The sequence below is a fragment of the Lepidochelys kempii genome, chromosome 1, assembly GCF_965140265.1.
Source record: "Lepidochelys kempii isolate rLepKem1 chromosome 1, rLepKem1.hap2, whole genome shotgun sequence".
NCBI classification, from domain to species: domain Eukaryota; kingdom Metazoa; phylum Chordata; order Testudines; family Cheloniidae; genus Lepidochelys; species Lepidochelys kempii.
Window position 1 is genome coordinate 26,555,867 of NC_133256.1, and position 24,801 is coordinate 26,580,667.

The 24,801-nt window shown below is 42.6% G+C and overlaps 1 protein-coding gene across 2 annotated transcripts; it reads left to right on the forward strand.

Annotated features, from left to right (window-relative positions):
• The first annotated feature begins 3,126 nt into the window (after positions 1-3,126).
• MED17 (mediator complex subunit 17) lies at positions 3,127-21,133 on the forward strand. 2 transcript variants are annotated; one of them, XM_073337157.1, is made up of 12 exons: positions 3,127-3,483; positions 4,452-4,618; positions 5,334-5,553; positions 6,797-6,933; positions 7,032-7,116; positions 9,766-9,918; positions 10,866-10,996; positions 13,538-13,722; positions 15,717-15,854; positions 17,773-17,890; positions 19,555-19,714; positions 20,661-21,133. In XM_073337157.1, exons 1-12 carry the CDS (start codon positions 3,246-3,248, stop codon positions 20,864-20,866), a joined length of 1,938 nt encoding a protein of 645 aa, XP_073193258.1. In that variant the 5' UTR covers positions 3,127-3,245; the 3' UTR covers positions 20,867-21,133. The 2 variants fall into 2 exon arrangements, with proteins under 2 accessions (XP_073193258.1, XP_073193268.1); XM_073337167.1 differs by lacking the exon at positions 3,127-3,483 and adding an exon at positions 3,515-4,045.
• The last annotated feature ends 3,668 nt before the right edge of the window (positions 21,134-24,801 follow it).

The following is a 24,801-nucleotide window of genomic DNA, read 5'->3' on the forward strand; positions in this document are numbered from 1 at the left end:
TGCAAGATACAGCGTATTAAAGGAGCCCCAGGCGCACTAGCTCACTACCTGTCCACGCTGGCAAGGCATGTAGAGCGCTCTGACTCCGTGGCTAGAGCGCTCCTGGTACTCCACCTCGGTGAGTGGAATAAAGTTTTGTGCGCCCCTACTGGAGCACCGCAGCAGCAGTGTGGACACCCTGGTCTGTTAGTATACTCTGATTGGCTTCCAGAAATGTCCCACAATGCCTGTTCTAGCCACTCTGGTCATCAGACCCGCCCTTTAAATTCTCTGGGAATTTTGAAAATCCCCTTCCTGTTTGCTCACTCCAAACTGTTTCCTGTGCTGAGGCGGAGGAAGACACCCCCCCCCCAGAATCCCTAGATGCATTCAGCCAGGAGCTGTTCTCAAGCCAGGAGGAAGGTAGCCAGTCATGGCAGACGGTGCTTGGGAAAGGACAAACACCACAGGAGGTTCCCGATAAGCAGCTTTTATTTTGGGAAGGAAGTTATTCAGTGCAGGCTCTTGGGGTGAGGAGGGATTGGCTGATAAGCATAATGGAGCACCAAGCGGTCTTTATCCTGGCGCTCGTAGCCAGGCAGGCAGAGCACTATCTCACCCGTCCCCCCCGCAGCCCTTATTTAACCCTAATTTAACTGGGAATTGGTCCTGCTTCGAGCAGGGGGTTGGACTAGATGACCTTCTGGGGTCCCTTCCAACCCTGATATTCTATGATTCTTATCCCAAAACTTTCCCTTGTGCCCCCATGTAACCTCCAACCCACTTTCCCCAACATCCGAGTTCTTACTGCTACCAGCTGCCTTCACCACCCAGCCCTGAAAACTATGACTCTTACCCACTGCACTCAACCCCCATTACCATGCAGTATAGCCATCCTGAAGTGCAGCACTCATTGCACAGCACTCCAGACAGGAAGGCTGAGTATAACAGGACATACGTAAATCTGTGATTGTACCGTTCCCCATCCCACCCCCTTGCCCTTTCTGTTTCCCAAGCACTTGTGTTTCTTTTCAATAAATGGATTTTTTGGCTTTGAAAACATTCTTTATTATTGCATAAAGTAAAAGATACCTTAGCCCAGGAACGAAACAGGCACTTCAAGTCAGTGTAGCAAACACAGATTCCTACTAACATTGGAACCACTGCACTTCACTCCTGTGCAGGGCACCAGACATTACTGGTGGCTTTCTGCCTCAAATTGCTCCCTCAAGGCATCCCTAATCCTTGCAGCCCCGCGCTGGGCCCCTCTAATAGTCCTCCTCTCTGGCTGTTCAAATTCAGCCTCCAGGTGTTGAACCTCTGAGTTTCATGCCTGAGTGAATCGTTCACTCTTCCCTTCACAAATGTTACGGAGGGTACAGCACGCAGACATAACCGTGAGGATGCTGTCATTGGCCAGGTCCAGCTTCCCATATAGAGAGCGCCAGCGGCCCTTTAAACGGCCAAAAGTACACTCCATGGTCATTTTGCACTGGCTCAGGCTGTTGTTGAACCGCTCCTTGCTGCTGTCAAGGCTCCCTGTATAGGGTTTTTGAGCCACTGCATTAAAGGGTAAGTGGGGTCTCCAAGGATCACAATGGGCATTTTGACTTCCCCTAAGGCGATCTTCTGGTCTGGGAAAAAAGTCCCAGCTTGCAGCTTCCTGAACAGGCCAGTGTTCCAAAAGATGCATGCATCATGCACCTTTCCAGGCCAGCCTGTGCTAATGTCAATGAAACGCCCACGGTGATCCACAAGCACCTGGAGAACCATAGAGAAATACCCCTTCCGATTAATGTACTCGGAGGCTAGGTGGACTGGTGCCAGAATTGGAATATGTGTGCCATCTATCACCCCTCTGCAGTTTGTGCATTTGTGCAAAACCATCCACGATGTCAAGCACGTTACCCAGAGTCACGGCTCTTCTGAGCAGGATGTGATAATGGCCCTGCAACCTTGCATCAACACTATTCCAAGGGTCGACTTTCCCACTCCAAACTGGTTAGCGACCAAGTGGTAGCTGTCTGGAGTTGCCAGATTGCAACGGCTACCCGCTTCTTCACCATCAGGGCAGCTCTCAATCTCGTCTCCTTGTGCCACAGGGTTAGGGCAAGCTCCTCACACAGTCCCATGAAAATGGCTTTTCTCATCTGAAAGTTCTGCCGTCACTACTTGTCATCCCAGACTTGCATGAGGATGTGATCCCACCACTCAGTGCTTCTTTCCTGAGCCTAAAAGCAGCATTCCACGGTGGTGAGCATGTCCGTGAATGCTACAAGCAAACTTGTGTCATATGCGTTATTCGAGTCAATATGATTGTCGGAGCCCTCACTGTCACTTTGGATCATAACAAATAACTCGACTACCAAATGTGACGTGCTGGCGAGACTCGTCAGCATACTCCTCAGCAGTTCGGGCACCATTCCCGCAGCCCGAAAGGGAAGACAGAGCACGCAGTACAAAACACGTTGAAAGATAGTGCTAAATGTGGGCGGAAGCGCTGGGATGCGAACCGATGCATGACGGGGCATTGGGACAGGACCCCGAATGCCCCGCACCCCCCCACTCCCTTCCCACAAGCCACAGCGCCAGAATGGGACGAGGTGCTCTGGGGGACAGCGGCCCACAATGCAGCGCCCCCAGGGCCGCAAACGTGGCCACGCCCGTGCGCTGGCAGCTGTCAGTGTGGACAGACTGCAGGGCTTTCCCCGCTGCGCTCCCCGAAGGCGGGTTTAACTCACAGCGCCCTACATCTGCAAGGGTAGCCGTGCCCCCCCCCCCCGAGTGTGCTGAAACTTAGACCTCTCCCTTCCACAAAAAAGGGTGTGGGGGGGGGCTGAGGCACCCACCTTGGCCAGCATCCCCCCTCCCCGCGGCTAGCTGTGCTCGGTGGAAGGAGCTGCGGGCGGTGCTGCCCAGCGGCCTGAGGCACTGCACCGCCCTCCCCACGCCGCGCCTGACAACCTGGCTGCGGAGCACCGCCCAGGCCGCCGGGTCTGGCCCCGCCCCACGCCCGGACCCAGGCAGCGCCTCCCTCTGGTCTCCACTTCCCCGCCCGGACCCGCCAGTCCGAACTCTCCCGAGGCCCCTCCGGAAAGAGCCGAAGTCCGCGGCGGCCGCTGGGTGGCGGCCGCGCCCCTAGGCGGTGTGTCCCCGGCCGCTGCCCGTAGCGGTGGTGCGCATGCTCGGCGGGGCCTGTCCGCCGGGGCTCGGCGGGCTGCGCGCTCCGCTCTGCCGTGGCCAGCGGCGCCCCAGCCGCCGGGAAGATGTCGGGGGCGCCGGCGGTGCGGATCAGCATCGAGTCGGCGAGCGAGAAGCAGGTGCAGGAGGTGGGGCTGGACGGCAGCGAGACCTACCTGCAGCCGCTCTCCATGTCCCAGAACCTGGCGCGCCTGGCGCAGCGCATCGACTTCAGCCAGGGCTCCGGCTCCGAGGAGGACGAGCCGCCGCCTGGCGCGCAGGCCCGCGACTGGGCCGCGCCCGGGGACGCCGAGGACGAGGAGGGTGAGAGAGAGGACGGGGCGGGGGGCAGCAAGGAGACCCCCGCCCCGCCGCAGGGCTCCCCACCCGCTGCCCCGCGCTGGGACCCAGCCTCCGGGAGGCAGCGCCTGTGCCCCTCCTGGATCCCCAGGGGCAGCCCTCCGCCCTGGGCGACGCCCTGGCCGCGCCCACCCGCCCCGCTGCGTTCTGTGACTTGGGGCCGGCCAGCCCCTAATGGGCCTGCCGTCTTGGCCCTGACCCGAGAGCTGCGCAGCGCGGGTGGCCCCGCTGAAGTCGCTGGGATCCTTGCAGGCCCACCTGTGCGGCAGGGCGGGTAGGATCCATGCCACGAAGTGGTTCAGCTGCCGTGAAAATGCCACTCCGGGACTAAACTCGCCTTCGGCAGAGTCCGGAGCTGTCATGGTCCATGCCCTGCCTGAGCCTGTGTATGCTGACCGCTAGTGTTTGCAGCCAAGCGGTACTAGGGTGGTGGGTTCTACACTGAATGTCGTATGAGATACCTTCCTCAATAGCTGAGCCAACTATGGTGGTCACTCTTTCCTGGGAGAGAGATACTGGTCAAAACGTGAGTTTCGGTGTCCTGTCATTGCAGTCGCCTATATTAGCCCATTGCTAATGTAACCTGGTCTGTGCGTTTGAGGCCTGAAGCAGTTCAGATCCTGAACAAACTCCCACTTACATGACTTGACCAGTGCACCAGAGACTCCAAAGTAAAAAGCGTGTGCTGCTTCATTTTGAGCTGAAGAGCTCTGGCTCTTTAGCTGGGGCAATAAGACTCTTATTCTCTCTGGATTAGGCTCAGAGGAGGACATTTAACATACACCTACATAAATAAAAAGTATATTTTAAAATGCAGAATGTTCAGAGTATTTGCAGACTGTCTATGCCCTGTTTCAGTTTAAGGACCAGTGTGGTATAGACACCGTATTTGCTCTTGGAATATAAACCTTTGTTTTGTTTTTGTGCTTTAGGGTTGGTAAAGTTTCAACCATCTCTTTGGCCTTGGGATTCAGTGAGAAACAATTTAAGAGGTGCCTTGACTGAGATGTGTGTGCTCTACGATGTTCTCAGCATTGTCAAAGATAAAAAATTCATGACTCTGGATCCAGTTGTGCAGGATCCGCTTCCCCCAAAGCAGGTACAAACGATCTTATTGTTTAATACATCCTGATAGCTTAATACTGAAGATCCCATACAACTGGGACTTCTTATATAACCACAAAACAGGTGTAGCCTAGGGCAAGCCTCCCCATGCTGTCCTACCACAGTGCCTCATCTTCCAACGGGAGGGACCACTTCTAGGGGGGAGAGGGTAGCTCAGTCTCAGTGATGTATCTACTGAGACTGCCAACAAGTGTGCCAGTTATAGTAGTGTGATACCTGCATATGAAGCTAAGGGTTTGTCTACACTTACATTTTATAGCATTCTAACTTGCTGGCTCAGGGGGGTGAAAAATCACCCTCCTGAGTGCAGCAAGTTAGTATGCTTTAAAGCGTCAGTGTGGACAGGCTCTCTCCCAGCGCTCCTGGTAATCCGCCTCCATGAGGGGAATAGCTCCGAGCGCTGGGAGCACTGCTCCCAGCACTTGGAGCCTGTCCACACTGATGCTTTAAAGCATACTCTCTCCCAGCGCTCGCGCGTGACCACACTCACACTTCAAAGTGCTCCTGTGGCAGCACTTTGAAGTTTCTAGTGTAGACGTAGCCTAATTTCAAAATAAGTTACTAAATAGCACAGCAGATAATAATTTTTAGGCACTACTAGTTTCCAGTCATTAGAACTATGAAGATTTGTTTACAACTTAAAAATATTTACAACAGCTCAAAATTGGAATTTATTTTCATATTTCCAGAATCCTCAGACTTTACAGTTAATTTCAAAGAAGAAGTCACTAGCTGGAGCAGCCCAAATCCTGTTGAAAGGAGCAGAAAGGTTATCCAAATCAGTTGCAGAAAACCAGGAAAATAAGAGACAACGAGATTTCAACTCCGAGCTCTTGAGATTGAGGCAGCACTGGAAGCTGAGGAAAGTGGGAGACAAAATCCTCGGGGACCTGAGCTACAGAAGTGCAGGTATGGCAGGTCACCAGTTATCAAGAATGAATCTTAAATCTTTTATTTCACTAAACCATTTTTGATGATTAATTGTAAACACCAAAGTTGGAAAGGAATGATTGAAGTGGTAAAATACTATAAGTACTGTGAAGGAACTAAGAAAAAGGAGAACTTACATTTAATACCAGGAGAAACATCCTGATATTGAGATCTCAAAGATAGTAATAAAGCTGCATCACTTTTGGTACATTAAAAGTAGACTGTTTGGAGAACTGAAAAGGTACTTTTAAGGATCAATCCTGCATTGGGGTGGGTTAGATGAATAGTAATTTTTCTTCATCTCTGATTTCTGTTATCTAGATTTGTTCTGTAAAAATTGTTCAAAAGATATTTGGTCACTTTTATTCTTTTCTGAATTGACATACAACCCCCATATTCCAAAGTACAGACTTTACAATACTAAAATGTAGTTTATGAAGTATTAAATGAGAGATGATAAATGTTATTGATTAGAACATACTAGGTACTATAACCTGGGAAAGAGTTCTAGTATGATACACAAAAGGTGGTTGGTTGTGTTGTTGTTCATACAAGGTTAATAATGCCCTAATGTCTTGATTCAGCAAGTAATTAAGCAAGTGATGAACTACACACACACAAACGTAGTCCCTTTTGAAATCAGTAAGTATACATGTGCTTAGAGGTAAGCCCTTGTGTAAGTGTTCGCGGCCTAAAGGAGAATGTGGCATCACCGTGACAAAATGAAAGAACCACTTTATTGTACCATCTAAAAATCTGTGTATTAATCTGTGTTAAAAAAATAAATCCAAAGAGTTTTAAGCATTATGTGGAAACATAATATGATCATTTTGAGCTGGGAGTAAAATATTCAGGTGCAGTGTCCCTTACTGGTAAAATCACAGGTACTATTACATTTAAGCCAACAACTCTCCTCGCATTCTCTCTTACCTCCCCCACTCCCAATGCCCAGAAAAAAGGAAAGGAAACCATATAGCCCTGATCATATTGTTCCACTGTATTTCTCAGCGATAACGCGTAGAGCCTCTTCAATTGACAGTTATGGGGTGGAGATAAGACATTTTACTGAATTGAACCCCTCCCCCCCACCCGAAACAATGTTAGTCAAATATAAGCAATATCTCTCATATGATGCAAAGATGAGAAGACTTCTAATCCATAAAAACATTGTCTTGTGAAAGCTTTTAAATGTTTTCATGATATTTTCTGTTTCCCTTTTTAGGATCCCTCTTCCCTCATCATGGGACATTTGAAGTGATAAAGAACACAGATATTGATCTGGATAAGAAGATACCAGAGGATTACTGTCCTTTGGATGTTCAGATTCCAAGTGATTTAGAGGGATCAGCCTATATAAAGGTTTGCCTGAACCATTTGTTGGATAGCTTCTGTACTATTCATGTAGTTGTAATACAGAACACAAGACAAGTAACATTCTTTTTCATTTTCTTGTATAGGTTTCTATTCAAAAGCAAGCTCCAGACATAGGTGACCTTGGCACAGTTAACCTATTTAAAAGACCTCTGCCAAAATCAAAACCAGGTACATTCTTTAAGATCCGGTCTTAGGGATTGAGTTTGCATTTGACGCTAAATTGGTGAATCTCATATTATGGAGAAATACTCGAATAGTACCTGAAAATAAGAACAAAAGGGGAAATAATTTTCTCATTCTTGGTTTAGCTGAAATTCTTCACCTAAATGCAAAATGAGACTTTGCAAACGTGACCCTTTCAAAATGTACATATGGATATGATGCTATTGAAGGTGTTAAAATTCCTTCAATGACTCTAATGCACATGCTTGGCTTCTGAAATGAAGATGTTAAAACCATATTTGTTTAGAAGGAGAGTCAACCATCTAACTTGAGATTAATTGAAAATCACTTACATAATATGGGTTCTGTTTAAACCCTTTTCTCAAATTATTTTACTTATATATTTTAAGTATTCCAAATATACAACAGGATGAACTAAGGTATAATATTCGTGGTTTTGATGGGGAGGAGCAACAGGGAGAAAGAAGCACATCACGTGCCTTCTGTAGTTCATGGAGCTGAGTAGCTAAATTTTGCCTGAAAAGGTTACTAATGGTAACTCAGTTTATTTAATATTCTGTTTCAAGCCAAAATTTAGATTGAGACGTTTGATGTCAGCTCAGACCATTTACAGAATTGTTTAAGAAATTAAGAGCAAGTTTGTGAGATTTACTTATATGAACAGGACAGCCTGTATTTTACAAATTAATTGGGGATTAAGGAGCTCATAAAATTGATCTCAGAATTACAGTAGGTGCGGTGCACTGCTTTCGTCTTGTCCTTTAACCCATTGTAAAGCAATTTCCAGTGCACTCTAAAGGCTTGGAATGTGAGGGCATATTGACTTGTTCTTCATCAACATCACTTTTGTTACGTGATTTCACATGCACTCACACTCACCATCCCCCCACCCCCCCAGTTGCAAAGAATGATCTTTATAATTGTTCATTCGTAAGATCGGTGTTCATAAAATTGAGATTCTACTGTAAATTTAGTGTTTAGAAGATACCTGTAAATTGTGAACACAAAGTCTATCCCGTCTATCTCTTGTATTGCTATTAAGTAAACGCAGGAAAAAACGCAGTACAATTAAAGAAAACTACATGAAATAGTCTTCATAGAGTTAAGTTGGAGTTACTAGCTTATGTAATAAGTATTATATTGCAAGTTATTAAATTCTTTGCTAAATGGAAATTTATATTAGATACGACTGGTACAATATTCAGCAGTAGCCGCCCACTTATTTAGTGGTGTTGGATGAGAGGAGCATATTATGCCAGTTCTTTAAGGTCTGCATTAGTTGCCTGTGCAATTAAAGGTGTTTATAGAGTAATATTAAGTCCTGAATGGTCTGGGACCTGGCTACTTACGCTAGTGCATGGAGAGAGGCAGTCTCTTGACAGCTGTGGTCAGCTTGGATACTCTTGCATATTTCTGAGATTTAAATGTTTCAGGGCAGGGCATTTTAAGTGGGGAGTGCTCAGTGCTGGAAATAACTTTCCCATTTGCCTGACAGACCAGTGGTTTTATGTGAATTGATGGTATGCTCTCATTTGGAATACCATAGTCAGTTCTGGCCACTCCATCTCAAAAAAGATTTAATATGATTGGAAGAGATTTAAAGGTGAGCAATAAAAAGTACTAGATGCAGGAAGAGCGTGAAAACATTGGGAGTTAAGTCTAGCGAAGAGACAATTATAAGGGGAAATGATAGCAGTGTAGAGCAGGTGAATTGGATGCTCCTATTTACCTTTTCTCATAATACAAGCCCAGGAGGACATCCAGTCTGAATGAAAGGTGATACTTTAAAAACTCATAAGAGGAAATGTTTTTTCATAACACTTACGGAATCTGTGGAATTTCTTTTCCATAAGATATCAGTGAATCTAAAAGCTTAGCAGAAAAACTAAGATTTTTTTTTTTTTTTAAAAACTAGATGTTCTTTTTTTTTAAAAAACTAGATGTTCTTATGAATAATGACCTCTACAATTTCAAACTAAGACATGAGATTTCATGCTTCAGAAGCCAGTCACTAAGTTTTGGGCTTAGAAAGAAACTTGGTGCTGGCTGCTCATAGACAGAACGCTGTACTAGATAGACCACTGGTCTGATCTCATATGGTAATCTTTATGTTCAGGGCATGAGGCCCATCTGTTTATTCAGGCCAATATTTTAAAAAATGGGAGCCTAAATTTTGGCTTCTAAATCCATACTGAAGCACCTCCCTGATTTTAAAAAATGTTGTGTGTTTATGTGCATGGGTTAAGTTTGCAAGTCTAAATGTACTGTTTTGAAAGTGTGCCTCAAAGAAATTGCAAACCAAGTAAGCAGACTGTCGTCTTAACTGTTTGTACAGTGCCCAGCACAGTGTAGCAGGGCTGTCTAGGTGCTAGTGCAATACAAATAGTTAATAAAATGCCCATGTAAGCTTGGTTAAAATTCACTAATATTTTGTTTTGTATTATAACAATGTTCACTAATATTTTGTTGTTGTATTATAACAAGGTTCAGCTCAGGTGGGAACAGTAGGCTAGATTTTCCAGTCACACTGATCACCTGGTGCCTTAGTCATTCTCTAACAGCTGAGATGTGAATTAGTAAAATGGGTTGCTTTTTGTTGTTTCTTTGAAAACTTGGATGGCTCGTGTATTTCAGGTGCTCCACATTGGCAGACAAAACTGGAGGCTGCACAAAATGTTCTCTTATGTAAAGAAATATTTGCTCAGTTGTCTCGAGAAGCTGTTCAAATTAAATCACAAATTCCTCACATTGTTGTGAAGAACCAGATCATCTCCCAGCCTTTTCCAGGTAAGAAGCCTTGCGAGACTCTTGTCATGGAACATGGAATTCACAGAATTGTCTATTTTAATCCAGACTTAAACTTTGATTTGTATGACGTTTAAGCAAGGTCAGTTGACCTCCTTGCTTCTCTCATTATACCAAATGAAGAATTGGATTAAAAGTAAGACTTCCCTGGAAACCACATTATGCATCTGATCTTTTCTGACTAAAGTGTTTTGTTTTGTTTTTTAAATGACTCTCATGGTGCACTTGTATTATTTCAGTAGTAATGGTACCAACAACAAAAGTTGTGGTAGTCCAGTACACCACCTTGTGGGGACTGGAATTTGAGGCTTTTTATCAGTCCTTCTCTCCAGAGGTAGGTTTATGGGAGACTACAAAACTTCTAATTGACTTGTGTTAATGGTACCTGAATAGAGAGAAGACTAATACCCTTCAATCAGGCTGGCCCAAGAATATGGGGACTCTGAAAGCATCCTCTGTGCTCAGAGTTGCCTTGAGAATCTACACCATGTTCTCCCTCCCCCCTGCTGAGAGTGATCCTGACTCCATCTTTTGAAGATTTTTTTGGATTGCTTCAAAAAATATAATGGTTGGTAAACTGGGTGATATGAGAATTATTTCTTCCCCAGTATGCTGCAGAGTCTCGACCTTAGGAGACTTTCCTTTTCTTCACTTGATAAGGAATTATAAATGAAAAACACCTCTTAAGTCACAAGTTGATCCCTGGGCACTTTATTAATTACAAATTGGCAAAATGATCATGTTTTCTTTTCTGGTTTGCACGGTGTGACATGATAGTTTGTTTGAATTTCTCTGAAACAACATTGGTTGCAAAGCTAATGATTCTGAAAGGGGATAAGGGGAAGAGAAGAATAAATTATCCTGTCTTGTTTCTACTTATCAGCATGGAAAAGTTGACAGTGTTTTTGCTTTTCATTTTCTTTATACAGGTTTGCAATTGTCTATTTCTTTGTGTCACTCTTCTAATGATAAGAAATCCCAAAAAGCTGCTTCTGAAAAACAAAGTCCAGAGGATCACCTCTATGTTCTGGAACACAATTTGCATCAGCTGATCAGAGAGGTAATGCATTTTTAGTTGAACACTGAAGTTCTCTTATTTCCCATTCAGAGTCTCTGAGCACATCATATAACTATAATAATGCCAGAGGCCAGTCATTTTCTATCCAGCTGTATAAGGCAGCCTCTGTTGCATATATGAGAAATGCCACCATTGTGTAGATATGCAAAGCTGATACCAGGAGTTTCACTTGTACCTTCATGGGATATTATTTCCTGGATGTAGCCTCTAAGTTGGATGCTCATTTCAGGAGAAGGTCCATGCAGGTCATGCTTAAAGTAGAAAGAACAGTTACTTACTATAATTACGGTTCTTTTGAGATCATTCTCCCCACTCCTCTTTTTCACTATTCTGAACTCTTACTATAAATTCTTGATTCATTAGAAGGAGCTGCATTGTGCTTGAGGCTTTGCCCCCTAATATATCTTTTTGGGAGCAAGGAAAGCACAAGGACATGCATAGCCTTAAAAAACAGTAGAAAGTTCTACTCTGGAAAGTTCTGAGATCATATGACCAGGATATGTACATCTTCTTCAGCATGGTTCCAGTGAATACTGAAGCAAAATAGGCATTACACACCTCAGCCTTCTTGATGTCCTCAGTTATTTGCTCTTTCCCCTCTGAGTAGAAGGCCTACACTTTCCTTTGTCTTTCTCTTGCTCCTACTGTATTTAAAGAACCTCTTTTGCCTTTTATGTCCCTTGTTAGGTGTAACTCATTTTGTATGTTAGCCTGATTTTGTCCCTACCTGTTTGTGCTATTCTTCTGTATTCCTCCTTAGCAATTTGTCCATGTTTTCTCTTTGTTTTAGGATTCCTTTTTGGTTTTCTGGTCATTAAAGCTCTTGATGGAGCCCTATTGGCCTCTTACTATTTTTGGTATCTTTCCTTAACATCGGAATAGTTTTCAGTTGTGCCTTTAATGTTGTCTCTTTGAGAAACTGCCAGCTCTTCTGAACTCCTTTTATCCCTTAGATTTTCTTTCCATTTTCATTCCTACCAGCTTTCTGAGTTTGTTCAAGTCTGTTTTTTCTCAAAGTCCATTTTCCTTATTCCGCTGCTCTTACTCTTTGCTTTCCTTAGATTCATGAAATCTATCCTCTCATAATCACTTTTACCCAAATTGACTTCCGCCTTCAGATTTGCAACCAACTCCTCCGTGTTGGTCAGAATGAAATCTAACATGGCTGTCCTCCAGTTAGTTTCCTAACTTTCTGAAACAAAAAGTTGTCCCCAGTACATTCCAAGAACTTATGGGAAATTTTGTGTTGTCATACTATTGCAACAGACATTTGGGCAGTTAATCCCCCCCCTCCCCCCATTACTACCAGGTCTTGTGTTTTAGATATTTCTGTTTTGTTCTAGAAATGCGTCATCGACCTCCTCTTCCTGATTCTGTTAGTCTAGCAGACTTCTATCATGATTAAGGCTATGTTTTAGTCAAGGGTATTTTTAGTAAAAGTCATGGTCGGGTCACTGGCAGTAAACAAAAATTCACAGCCATGACCTGTCCATGACTTGTACTATATACCCCTAACTAAAACTTGGGCTGCGGGTGCTGGTGGGGGAGGTTGGCCTGGGACCCCTGCAGGTGCTGGAGGGAGGGAGGGTTTGCATGGCTAGCAGGCTCCCTACCTGGCTCCGCACAGCTCCCCAGAAGCAACCAGCATGTCCTTGCAGCTCCTAGGGGAAGGGAAGGCCAGGGGGCTCCGCGCACTGCCCCCGCCACTGGCACCAGCTCCCATTCACTGGGAACCACAGCTAATGGGAGCTGTGGGGGTGGTGCCCACGGGTGGGGGCGGCGCACAGAGCCCCCTGGTCCTTCCACCTACGAGCTGCAGGGACATGCAAGCCACTTCCAGGGAACCCCCCGAGATAAGTGCCGTCCTGCACCCCAGCGCTGGGTCCCCACCAAAACTACTGCTGCTGGCGGGGTGGCACACGGGGCATGGTGGCACGAGACTGCTCAAGCAGCGGCTGGTGCGGATGGCCACAGCCGCTGCAGAAGTCAGAGGTCGTGGAATGTCAGAGTCTGTGACTTCCATGACCTTCGTGACAGACACGCAGCCTTAATCATGATGTCACTCCTATTTTTCTCCCGTTTTATCTTTACCCAGAGACTTTCAACTGGTCTGCCACTCATTTCCCTCCGGACCTCAGAACTAGTGTATATATTCTTGATGCATAATGCAGCATCTCCTCTCTTTTAGTTTTCCCTTCTCAGTGTGCAAAAGATCCAAATAAACAGGGAAGCAGACTATACAGGGAAATATGAAAGGACTGTTCGTAAAGTGCAGTCAAATGCACAAAGTAAAACTAGAAAAATGAATACTTTTCTTAGTTTTTATTACTGTGATTATAGGTATTCAAATAGCATGCAGTTTTTTGTTTTTTTCCCCAAGAAGTGTGACTTTTTAAAGTTATCCTTATAAAACATGAGGCAGTGTATTATAATTGGTTAGCGGCATGTATTAGAAGAGCACATACTTGAGATTTGTTATCTTCTCCTTCTCTCATCCCTCCTAACTGCTTTTATTTGTTGCAGTTCCACAAGCAAACTTTGAGCTCTACAATGATGCCACATCCAGCTAGTGCACCATTTGGCCACAAGAGAATGAGAATGGCAGGACCTCAGGCTTTTGATAAAAATGACATTAGTTCCTTACAACCAAATGAAGGGCTTCTGGAAAAGATCATTAAACAGGCAAAACACATCTTTCTGAGGCACAGGTATGCGCACAAGCTATTCTTGGAAAAGTCATAGTAAAACTAATCCTTCTGTGTTCCACACAGGCTGTGAATTAATTTTTGAAAATGTTCCCAAAACTTATTACTGTTGTTATTCCTGAATGCTTTTCTAACAGTTTTGTTAGTGCCTAATATTAAAGATTAAAAATCCTGTCTCCAAGTACGTGAGTGTAGTGACTCCCATGGAATGCAAACACAGAAAGTTCAATACTACTTGTAAGGTACCCGTCTACAGGATACTTATATCATGATAGTTGTCTCTGCTTTAACAAAAGCACTACCTCAGTCCTTTTCAGTACTTTCCTCCGTACACTGTGTAAAAACACATAGCTGATCTCTATGCTGAGTAACATATGTTTATATTTTACATGCACCCCCAAAGATAGTCTTAAAGTGTAAGCAGATACGCTTCTTTTGCAATTCAGGCACCAAAACTGTTTTGGTCTCCTTGTGTGTGCCCAAACTGCTTACCCTATAATGCAAATAAATGTAGCTTTAGGTGTCATAAAACTTAGTTTTGTGAAATAAGTTTATTTTACAGTGTAATTTACAGTACCGGCTAGATCAAACTGATGTCTACTCACTACCCTGACTTTATTTGGAGAAAAGATGGTGGCATACACTATCTAGATATCTAGACCATGATTTTATTATCCCTGGTTTCAGAGTAACAGCCGTGTTAGTCTGTAATTTCCAAAAAGAAAATGAGTACTTGTGGCACCTTGGAGACTAACCAATTTATTTGAGCATAAGCTTTCGTGAGCTACTGCTCACTTCATCGGATGCATGCTGTGGAAAGTACAGAAGACGTTTTTATACACACAAACCATGAAAAAATGGGTGATTATCACTACAAAAGGTTTTCTCTCCCCCCACCACACTCTCCTGCTGGTAATAGCTTATGTAAAGTGATCACTCTCCTTACAATGACAGGTTTCAGAGTAACAGCCATGTTAGTCTGTATTCGCAAAAAGAAAAGGAGTACTTGTGGCACCTTAGAGACTAACCAATTTATTTGAGCATAAGCTTTCGTGAGCTACAGCTCACTTCATCGGATGCAATGTGTATGATAATCAGGGTGGGCCATTTCCAGCACAAATCCAGGTCGTCCCCCCCTCCCCCCAACACACACACAAACCCACTCTCCTGTTGGTAATAGCTTATCTAAAGTGATCACTCTCCTTACAATGTGTATGATAATCAAGGTGGGCCATTTCCAGCACAAATCCAGGGTTTAACAAGAATGTCTTGGGGGGGGGGAGGGGGAGGGTGTTAGGAAAACACAAGGGGAAATAGGTTACCTTGCATAATGACTTAGCCACTCCCAGTCTCTATTCAAGCCTAAGTTAATTGTATCCAATTTGCAAATGAATTCCAATTCAACAGTCTCTCGCTGGAGTCTGGATTGGAAGTTTTTCTGTTGTAATATCGCAACTTTCATGTCTGTAATTGCGTGACCAGAGAGATTGAAGTGTTCTCCGACTGGCTTATGAATGTTATAATTCTTGACATCTGATTTGTGTCCATTTATTCTTTACATAGAGACTGTCCAGTTTGACCAATGTACATGGCAGAGGGGCATTGCTTGCACATGATGGCATATGTCACATTGGTAGATGTGCAGGTGAACGAGCCTCTGATAGTGTGGCTGATGTTATTAGGCCCTGTGATGGTGTCCCCTGAATAGATGTGTGGGCACAGTTGGCAATGGGCTTTGTTGCAAAGATAGGTTCCTGGGTTAGTGGTTCTGTTGTGTGGTATGTGGTTGCTGGTGAGTATTTGCTTCAGATTGGGGGGCTGTCTGTAGGGAAGGACGGGCCTGTCTCCCAAGATTTGTGAGAGTGTTGGGTCATCCTTCAGGATAGGTTGTATCCGTATCCACTTTAGTCATGGAAGTCATAATAGAACTAGGGCTGTCAAGCGATTTAAAAAAATTAAATTACTGGGGTGTGGTTTTTCTGCTTTTGTTTTTTTAGAACTGCTCGAACCATTGACAGCCTAGCTAGTCGTATTGAGGATCCACAGATTCAGGCCCATTGGTCAAACATAAATGATGTTTATGAATCCAGTGTCAAAGTTCTAATAACTTCCCAAGGATATGAGCAAATATGCAAGTAAGTATGAAAACTGAAATATTCTCTACTTAAATAGATAGTTATCTCTTTTAGCTATGGTGATTGAGTGCATATAACATTGTGTTGCTCCTATGAGATCCAGTCCAACTTCAGGCAGACCAACATGAGCTTAGTTTTTGTGTATTTGCTTTATATGTTCAGGTATGGAATATTAATGTGGTTGCAGAGAATGAGAGAAAATTTAACTTTCCATAGATTAAGATAACCTTGTCTTAAAAGTAACACTCTGCCAAAACAGCTTTCAGAAGAGAGACCCTAAAGTTAAAAGTCTATCTATCTGCCTTCTGTAGCAAAAATGTTACATTCATGTAGGAATTTAGTACATATATATATATTACCTTTTTCTTCAAATGTCTATGACGGTATTCCTTTAGGGGAAGAGTCAAATGTTGGGCCTGGTTACTAAAAGTGTCCTTAAAATGCTTTCCTCTACTTCCACATTAGTGGGCTGGAGAAACTGCTAGATTTCTGAACCAAGAGTTGCACCTTGTTAATATCTGTTGGCTTGTCTATACGGAAACTGGAACTAAAATAATCACTTGAAATTCATGCCTTTAGTTATTTCAGTGCAATTCTGTGTGTGGACATTCTGTAATACAGGTGTCTGTACACAGACTTGCACCAAAATAGACATTCATATTGCAGAATTGAATATTACATAATTAAAGGCATGAATTCCTACTCATTTAGTTACTTTGGTTCCAGTTGTCATGCTGGTAAGTCCTCAGTTCTGTGCTGCATTGGGTGACCCTGAATTTATTGAGAGCAGAGATGAGTCCCATGTGGGTTGTACTGGGTCTTCACCCTCTGCTGGCTCTGTTCTTTTAAGTTGACAGGGAATTGCAGTTGATGAGATTCTGTGCTCTTGGAGCACTTCAGCGAACAGGAATCTTACCAGCTAGAGTGGGACTGATATTGACAAGAATAGAGCTGGCTGGGAGAGAGCGGATGTATGTCATGTCACCTGCATCTCTGATGATAAACCAACATCCACTGTTCTAAGTTAATCAAAATATTTTAAAAACAGAATTTACCAAGCAACCTTGAAAGGTTTGTTAGGGCTCCCCCTGCCCTTCCTTGGTTCTTGTCAGACAGACAGAAAGCAGAAGGCCAGAGTCCAAAGTGCAGGCAATGCAATGTTTATTGGGGTTACAAAGCAAGCATAATCCCATCTCTTTACACCAGTAGAGCTTTTCTTTTTTCCCCACCGTCTCCTTCTTAACAGGCTTAATCATACCTGTAGTGCTCGCCCCTGGTACCACCCATTACAGTTTATGGTCATGTTCCATTTTGGAGAGTGTTGAGTCTCTGGGTTTCAGTACCACCTCTTTTGTACCCCATGGGAGGGGTAGGGAGTGAGGTTGTGTACTGGCCAAGGCTACCTTTTCTTTGTTTTTCAGTGTTTCTTATACCGCCCCTCTCGACTAGGAATCGAGGCAGTTGTATATTAAACTCCCACCATACAACACTTAAGCTCTGCTTCTTTTCTTTTCTCATTATACAAAAAACCCCATCTGTAGGCAGAAGCAACACACAGTGTCTTTGTTCCTTATTCACATATCTTAGTAAGGATATAAGAATATCAAAAGTCAAACAGGCAAACAAAACCGAAAATTCTATCTCAGGCTAATAAACAGGCCTCAGTACTATATTACCATATCTAACAAGGTTCATGCTTTGTTATTCATTCAGATAGAAGCCATTTCCCATGTCTGTCCTAATCAAGAACATGAGGGTGTCAAGATGGTAGCTTGCTCTTGGATTGTCCTTTAGCATTTGTAAGATGCCTTTTAAAAGTGACTTTTTAAATTAGGAACTTTTATTAATGTAGTTGCAAACTACCAATTTCTAGATGACTTTTCAATAAATATACTGATTGTATCTTTTTGTTTAAAAGGTCCATTCAGCTACAGCTGAACATTGGAGTTGAACAGATCAGGGTAGTGCACAGAGATGGAAGAGTTATTACGTTGTCCCATCAAAAGCAAGAATTACAGGATTTCCTTCTGTCTCAGGTAAACTCACGTTCAATTCCTGGAACTTTTTCTTGCATGTGTTTGTCTTGTGTCTGCGATTGGGACAAACAGTAATAAGTAGCATGAGTGTATTTGAAACAAAAGTATTGTTTATTGTCAGATAGAAACTAGGTAGAAATTCCACATGTGCATACAAGAATGTCAGTAATTTTGCAGGTTTAGTGATGATTGACCACATTCTCCATAAAGAAATGTTTGTGTATCGACTGTGGGAACTGTATCACGTTTTAGCCAGGTGGCTGTGAGTTCAGAAATACTAACAAAGAAGTTCATTTGAAATACATTTAAACGCATTGTTTGTGCTGTTCACCATGTGAGCCTTCAGAACACAGTGCCAATCTAATAAGCATGCTGCTTTTCTTAATCATAAGATTCTACTTGGTGGGAGCCATGTCGGAAACTAAGGTTTTTTTTTATGTAAAACAAACTTGTTCTAGCCAAACCCCATCAGGAATGGAGTTCTTAATAGTTAACATGCCCTTAATTAACATCACTTTCAACATTGTGTCAGGGTTTCCAACTTTGCATGTGACACTACTAAATCACTAATGTTTGAATGAACTGTGGTTTCTTAACTGTTTACAATGAGTCTTGTTGTTTTTGTTCATATGTGACAGTCTTTTCAATACACATTATGTAGTAAAGATGCAGGCATTGCCTTTTTACAGTTTATAATGTGGAATGCTCAGACAAAACAAGTTGGAACAGATTCTGTTGAGGGAGGTATTATTTTCCTCTAATAAAGTAGTTTTCAAACTGGTTCACAGAGACCTGGCTGGTTACATGGCATTGGCTCCTCTCTGTTTCCAGCAAATAGATCGTGTTAAAAGCAAACTAAAATGCTTTTTCTTATAAACAATTGCTGTAGTTTCTACTAGAATGTTACACGGGTGTAAAGTGTGTTTGGTAACCCCAACTCTAATCTTCCCAAATTTGCCATGTTGGAATGATTCATTACCACTTTTCTGCATAATACCCTGTAAATGCTTCACAAAAAGGGTTAGGTGTCTCTCTTAATTGGATGTGGGACTAAAGGAAGGACACTTCTGAAACCTTAACCATATACAAGATTTTTGAGTAGCTTTAGAGACTTGTGTTAGTTTAAAATCCAGAACTTGTAAGAGAACCTCACAAAAACTATACGTTGAAAGAGTTATAGATGTATTGAACTGTGTAGCTTGTGTATACTGAATAACTCTCTTCTCCACCGCCAAATGAGCTAGTAACAGGCATGTATGAAGTCAAATTTCTACTTGCTATTATATGTATTGAGGTATTTCTATAAAATGACCAATTCTTCTGAAACAGGGTGGTGCATTTCAGGTGGAAATCACTTATTTTTTTCTTAAATGAGTAATACAGGACAAAAAGAAAAGGAGTACTTGTGGCACCTTAGAGACTAACCAATTTATTTGAGCATAAGCTTTCGTGAGCTACAGCTCACTTCATCGGATGCATAAAGTGGAAAATACAGTGAGGAGATTTATATACACACAGATCATGAAAAAATACACATTGTAAGGAGAGTGATCACTTAAGATGAGCTATTACCAGCAGTACAGGAAACAAAGAACAGGAACCAGGGACAACAAAAACAGTAAGAGACAAAGATAAAAATAACCTAATCCTCTGTCTTCTTTCAGATGTCCCAACATCAAGTACATGCAGTTCAGCAGCTGGCTAAAGTTATGGGATGGCACGTGTTAAGTTTCAGTAATCATGTGGGTCTGGGACCAGTAGAGAGTATCGGCAATGCATCAGCAATAACTGTGGCATCGCCAAGTGGAGACTATGCTATTTCAGGTAGACTTTTGTATGATTTATAATAAATGTATGAGAACTTTCTAGCAGTTTGATTATAGAATCAATCCTGAGAGTTTATGGCATCATTATGTAACAGAGTACTTTATAAACAAGCTTTTTATTTTATGGGTAGCATTGCCATCTATGCAAAGTAGTGATTCAATCAAGTTGGCTACTCATTGCTGTTTAGTACGTGGGGTAATCAGCTTAAAGCATTTTTTAAAATATTGTTTTCTGATTTTGTTCTGTAATAAATGCAGGAGAAATAAATTGTTGCATATTTAAGATAAAGTAACTTTGCATTACACATAGTATAAGGCCACTAGAACTAATCATTCCTGGTCTTTTACTCTGATCACCAGCCCTTATGCTTCCATATGCACTGATATTGCTGCACTGAAAAGCTTTGTCCCCTCACTAAATCAGTTTGACTGTGCTATCTTAGAGAGCTAGATTCCCTCAGTACTTTAAAAAAATGGCAAAGATCTCTCCGATAGTAGCTGTAACAAAAATGTTGGGAGACTTCATAATTGTCTCTTTGAAAGATTACACTGGAAAAGAATTCTTCTATAAAATCTTCTTGAGAAAGCCCACAAATAAGATTCAGACTTGGGATAAAGCTCAGTGGGAATTGTTGGAGACATTTTAGGATTCCTGTGCTCATTTAACTTTCCTGAATACAGTTGTTGACTACTGGTTTGCTCTGACCAGGAAAATGTAGTGCAAAAGAGCAATGAAAACATGCAGGGAAAATAGGAAAACTTGAGAGCAAGTCAGAAAACTTCATTAGAAGTAACAGTGTTTTAATTTATTTTTTTTAGTTACAATATGGAAATGTACTTAAAGGAAAAGTGTCTGGTTAGTGTACTTTGTATAGGGATATTTAATGTGATGAATTAAAAAAGCCGTAAAGGCTTTATACTTACATATTTTCTGTTCATTGCAGTACGTAATGGTCCTGAAAGTGGCAGCAAAGTTATGGTTCAGTTTCCACGATGTCAGTGCAAAGACCTCCCCAAAAGTGATGTGCTACAAGACAGTAAATGGAACCATCTTCGTGGGCCATTCAAGGAAGTTCAGTGGAATAAAATGGAAGGGCGTAACTTTGTATATAAATTGGAGCTCCTCATGGCTGCCCTAACTCCATGCTAATTGCCTGACATCTTACTAAGGAGGACACTGGATTGCCACTCATTTGTAGTGGTATCAATGATCACAATAAAGGGAAACCTACCTTGGGAGACAATACATGAAAATAGAAAACAGTGCAAAAGTGTTCAGTTTTGCAGTTCTCTATAGATGTGTATCCATTGTGATTATGTCAGAACTATGTTACTTGCTATGTGAAATAAATGATTTTTTTAAATGTTCCTTACAATTAGTTTAAAAATACCATTAAAATATGACCTTATTTTTCTAGCTTGTAGTGTTCATATGATACCAGGGGTGGAGTTCTGAAGGTTGCTGTTTATTGCAGATGCCTAAAATTGCCTTTGCATTTGACTACTGAAAGTTACTGAGAGAACATCTGACTAATTCGTGTGATCAAATTTTTAAAGATACTTGAGCTAATAAACTACAAACATAATATAGCTTTCTGGTAATATTTTAGAGTGGTTCAGATCCAATTAGCTATCCCATTTTTCCTTTATAGTGAAGCTCAACAGCCTGTTCATTCCTGTATGGAAAAACCTCTGTTCATGTGTCTTTGCTATTTTCCTCAAAATACCACCTATAAGCTCTTCTGAGAGGTGATGATTTTTGGCCTTTAGAGAATATATGTTATGCTACCACTGAGCATTTGTGGGAGCAGTCCTAATAGTCATAGCGTGTTCAGTGGCTTGCTCTTTTAACTGCTAGTGGATTATTTGGATAGAAATAGACAATGAAGGGAACAGCAGAGCCCATAATGAATTATTAAAGCCTCATAAGATTCATAATTCATGTCCTCCTTTTGGAGTGAGCCTCTGACATGAGCCCTTAAATTGGAGTGTCTCCGTGGGACCCTACTTTGGTGTGGCCTCTGGACGTTCTTTCTCCTATTCTTTTAAGGGAAAAGAAGTTTGTTCACCCTGAAGGTATGGGCAAGTATATGTGGGACTGTATCTGTGGGAATGCTCTTCGATGCCTGTTTGTTGACAAATTTTCTATCACCAGTAATCATGGATGGAGGTCACTGACCTGGAATGGACCTACCTGGGTGTGATTCAGATTTTGGCTTTCTCCAGAAGTGTTTTTCTGTAGCACCCAAAAGAGGGCAAAAGGGAGGGTCTTTCTGTGTTTGCATCTGAAGGAAGATGCAAGAAGTCCCCTCTCCTAAACTGAATTTGTTTTGTATGGACCCCATGTTTGCAAATCCCAGACTAGGTTGAAGACTGGAACTGTTGTGATGAACACTTCTTGTAGTAATTGTGCTTGCAAGCTAACACTGTTCTTGTCTACTTTGGGTGACCTCAATGTTCACTCACACAATAACTTTTTTGGGTGATTTGTTTTAGTGGTACCCAAAACAGGAAAGAATGGGGGAACCATTTGTGGTTGAGATTGACACCTCTCATTAGTTTATCTTTAGGTTATTGTGCAAAGCGTCTCTCTCTTGCCTGAAGTTGAATTGCTAGTGGTTTGTTTCGGCATCTGTAAGTTCTAGAATTATGTGCATACTGTACACTGAGGTCAGTTAGTACATCTTATAAATCACAGATAAAATGTGTGGATTGATTGAACCATGTTACTTCTGTGGTAATAGTGACTATTTCAGCTATCTTCCCCTGGTGATAGAGACTAACTATAGCAACTATATATTAGACAATACATTCTGCAAATTGGTTTTTCTGTGTGTTTCCAAGCCAGTTATTTTAATTACAATATTAATCACAAATATGGAACATGGCTTTTTTTCAACACATTGAAGCACTAGTTTGTATCATAACTGATTGATTTATGAAAATGAAAACTTTTCCTTTTAGCTTCTTATTGAAGGGACATTTCAAGGGAGGAAATGAAAAAATATCAATTGAAAATAGTTTACAGGTGATAGAAACCTTACTGGAGGATACATATGACTTCTCCATAACATAACACTAAAGATACTTTTCCCCCCCTCTTGCAAAGGCTTTACAAACACTGGTCATAGTCAGATTCCAGGTAGAGAAGGAGATATTGTGTCTGCTGAACAAACTTCTGAGACCTTTGCCTCAGAGACATGATTTAGAATGAGGTTGTTCCCAGCTCCCATTCCTGTGCTCACACTACTACCCCGTGCTTCTCTAGTTCAATACAAGAAAATGTGAGATTGTGAGGTAGGCTGAAAATCACAGGACTTCCTTTGGAATGTAAATTCACATTAGGGATACCACTGCACCCAGAAATAATGAACAAGCATTCCCTGATGTCAGATTGAGGTCACAGAGGGGCTACTTTTTTTTAAACTAATTTTGCTGGTTGCTACTTTTGTCACTTTGAAAAGGAAAGTAAATGCAAGGGAAACACGTTTTTGTAGGCACTGCACAAAGGACTTGTACTTAAAAAATTGGCCAAGATGTTGAGATTTGCATTTGTAATGAGGTGTCCACCCCATCTGAGGCCTGAAAGGGTTAAGGTGGCTAGGTGGGCCAATTAACCGCCAGGCTGCACCTGGAGGAGGAGCCAGTGTGCAGTAACTTAAACAGTAAAACCTATAGTCAGTCACTGCAGTGTTTCTGGAACAGCAAAGGAGGATCAACAAAAATTATTAGGGGACTGGAACACATGACTTATGAGGAGAGGCTGAGGGAACTGGGGATGTTTAGTCTACGGAAGAGAAGAATGAGGGGGGATTTGATAGCTGCTTTCAACTACCTGAAAGGGGGTTCCAAAGAGGATGGCTCTAGACTGTTCTCAGTGGTAGCTGATGACAGAACAAGGAGTAGTGGTCTCAAGTTGCAGTGCGGGAGATTTAGGTTGGATATTAGGAAAAACTTTTTCACTAGGAGGGTGGTGAAACACTGGAATGCGTTACCTAGGGAGGTGGCGGAATCTCCTTCCTTAGAAGTTTTTAAGGTCAGGCTTGACAAAGCCCTGGCTGGGATGATTTAATTGGGGATCAGTCCTGCTTTGAGCAGGGGGTTGGACTAGATGACCTCCTGAGGTCCCTTCCAACCCTGATATTCCTGATATTCTATGAGGCTCGGATGGGAACAGGAGCTGAGAGCAGAAAGGGACTGACTGCAGACTACTTCCCTGCAGGCCTCTGGGTGAAGGGAGGTGGGTTTAGGATTATGGTATGTAGTCGACAATTATTCCCTGGGAGGAGGGAGTTTATGCAGAGCGGTGCAGGGTGGTCAGAAAGGCTCATGGGAAAAGCAACAAGATTTAGGATAGTGCAGACCTTGGCTGCTGATCAGAGCGTCCCTGCATTGGAACCTGGAGTAGAGGGCAAGCCCAGGTTACTCTACCAGCTCCTTGGGAAGTGTCACAGACCAGCAGTGGAGAGCAGAAAGCCTGGGATAGTTTGCCCCAAGAGACTCTGATACCACAGAAGGGGAGGACCACAGAGACCTGGCTGGAGGTCCAAGTCAACAAGAGGAAGCTGCAGCTCCTGGAGCAATAAGGGCTGCAGCGTGAGAGAGGACAATGGGTAGAGACACCACCCGAAGAGTGCACAGCGCCTGGCGAAGGAGCTAATCTCTAGAGCAGCCAGGAGGTGGCACCCTAGGATTGAGTGAGCCCCAAGACAGGATGTCGAAAGTTAGGTTCCTAAACCTTTAGTTAGACACCTTAATAAGAGCCTGTCTCAAAAGTGCTGAATTTCTACAGCTGTCAATGGGAGTTCCAAGGAGCCTTATTTTCACAAGTGCTAAGTACCTAATTTCAGACACCTAAATCTGAAAATTTTGGTAGTGTCTCCTTCATTTCTAAGGTTAAGCTTTTCAAAGCCATCTAATAGAAGTGGATGTTTTAATGGAAGGTTTCTTAATCCCCCAGATACGTTGAAATGTTCCAAGCAGAAATCTTGCAATTAGTGTGCTGTGGTAGCTACATTTGTATATATCACACCTTTCAACTACTGAACCCCCCAACTATTTAACCATAAAACTATAAATATCTTA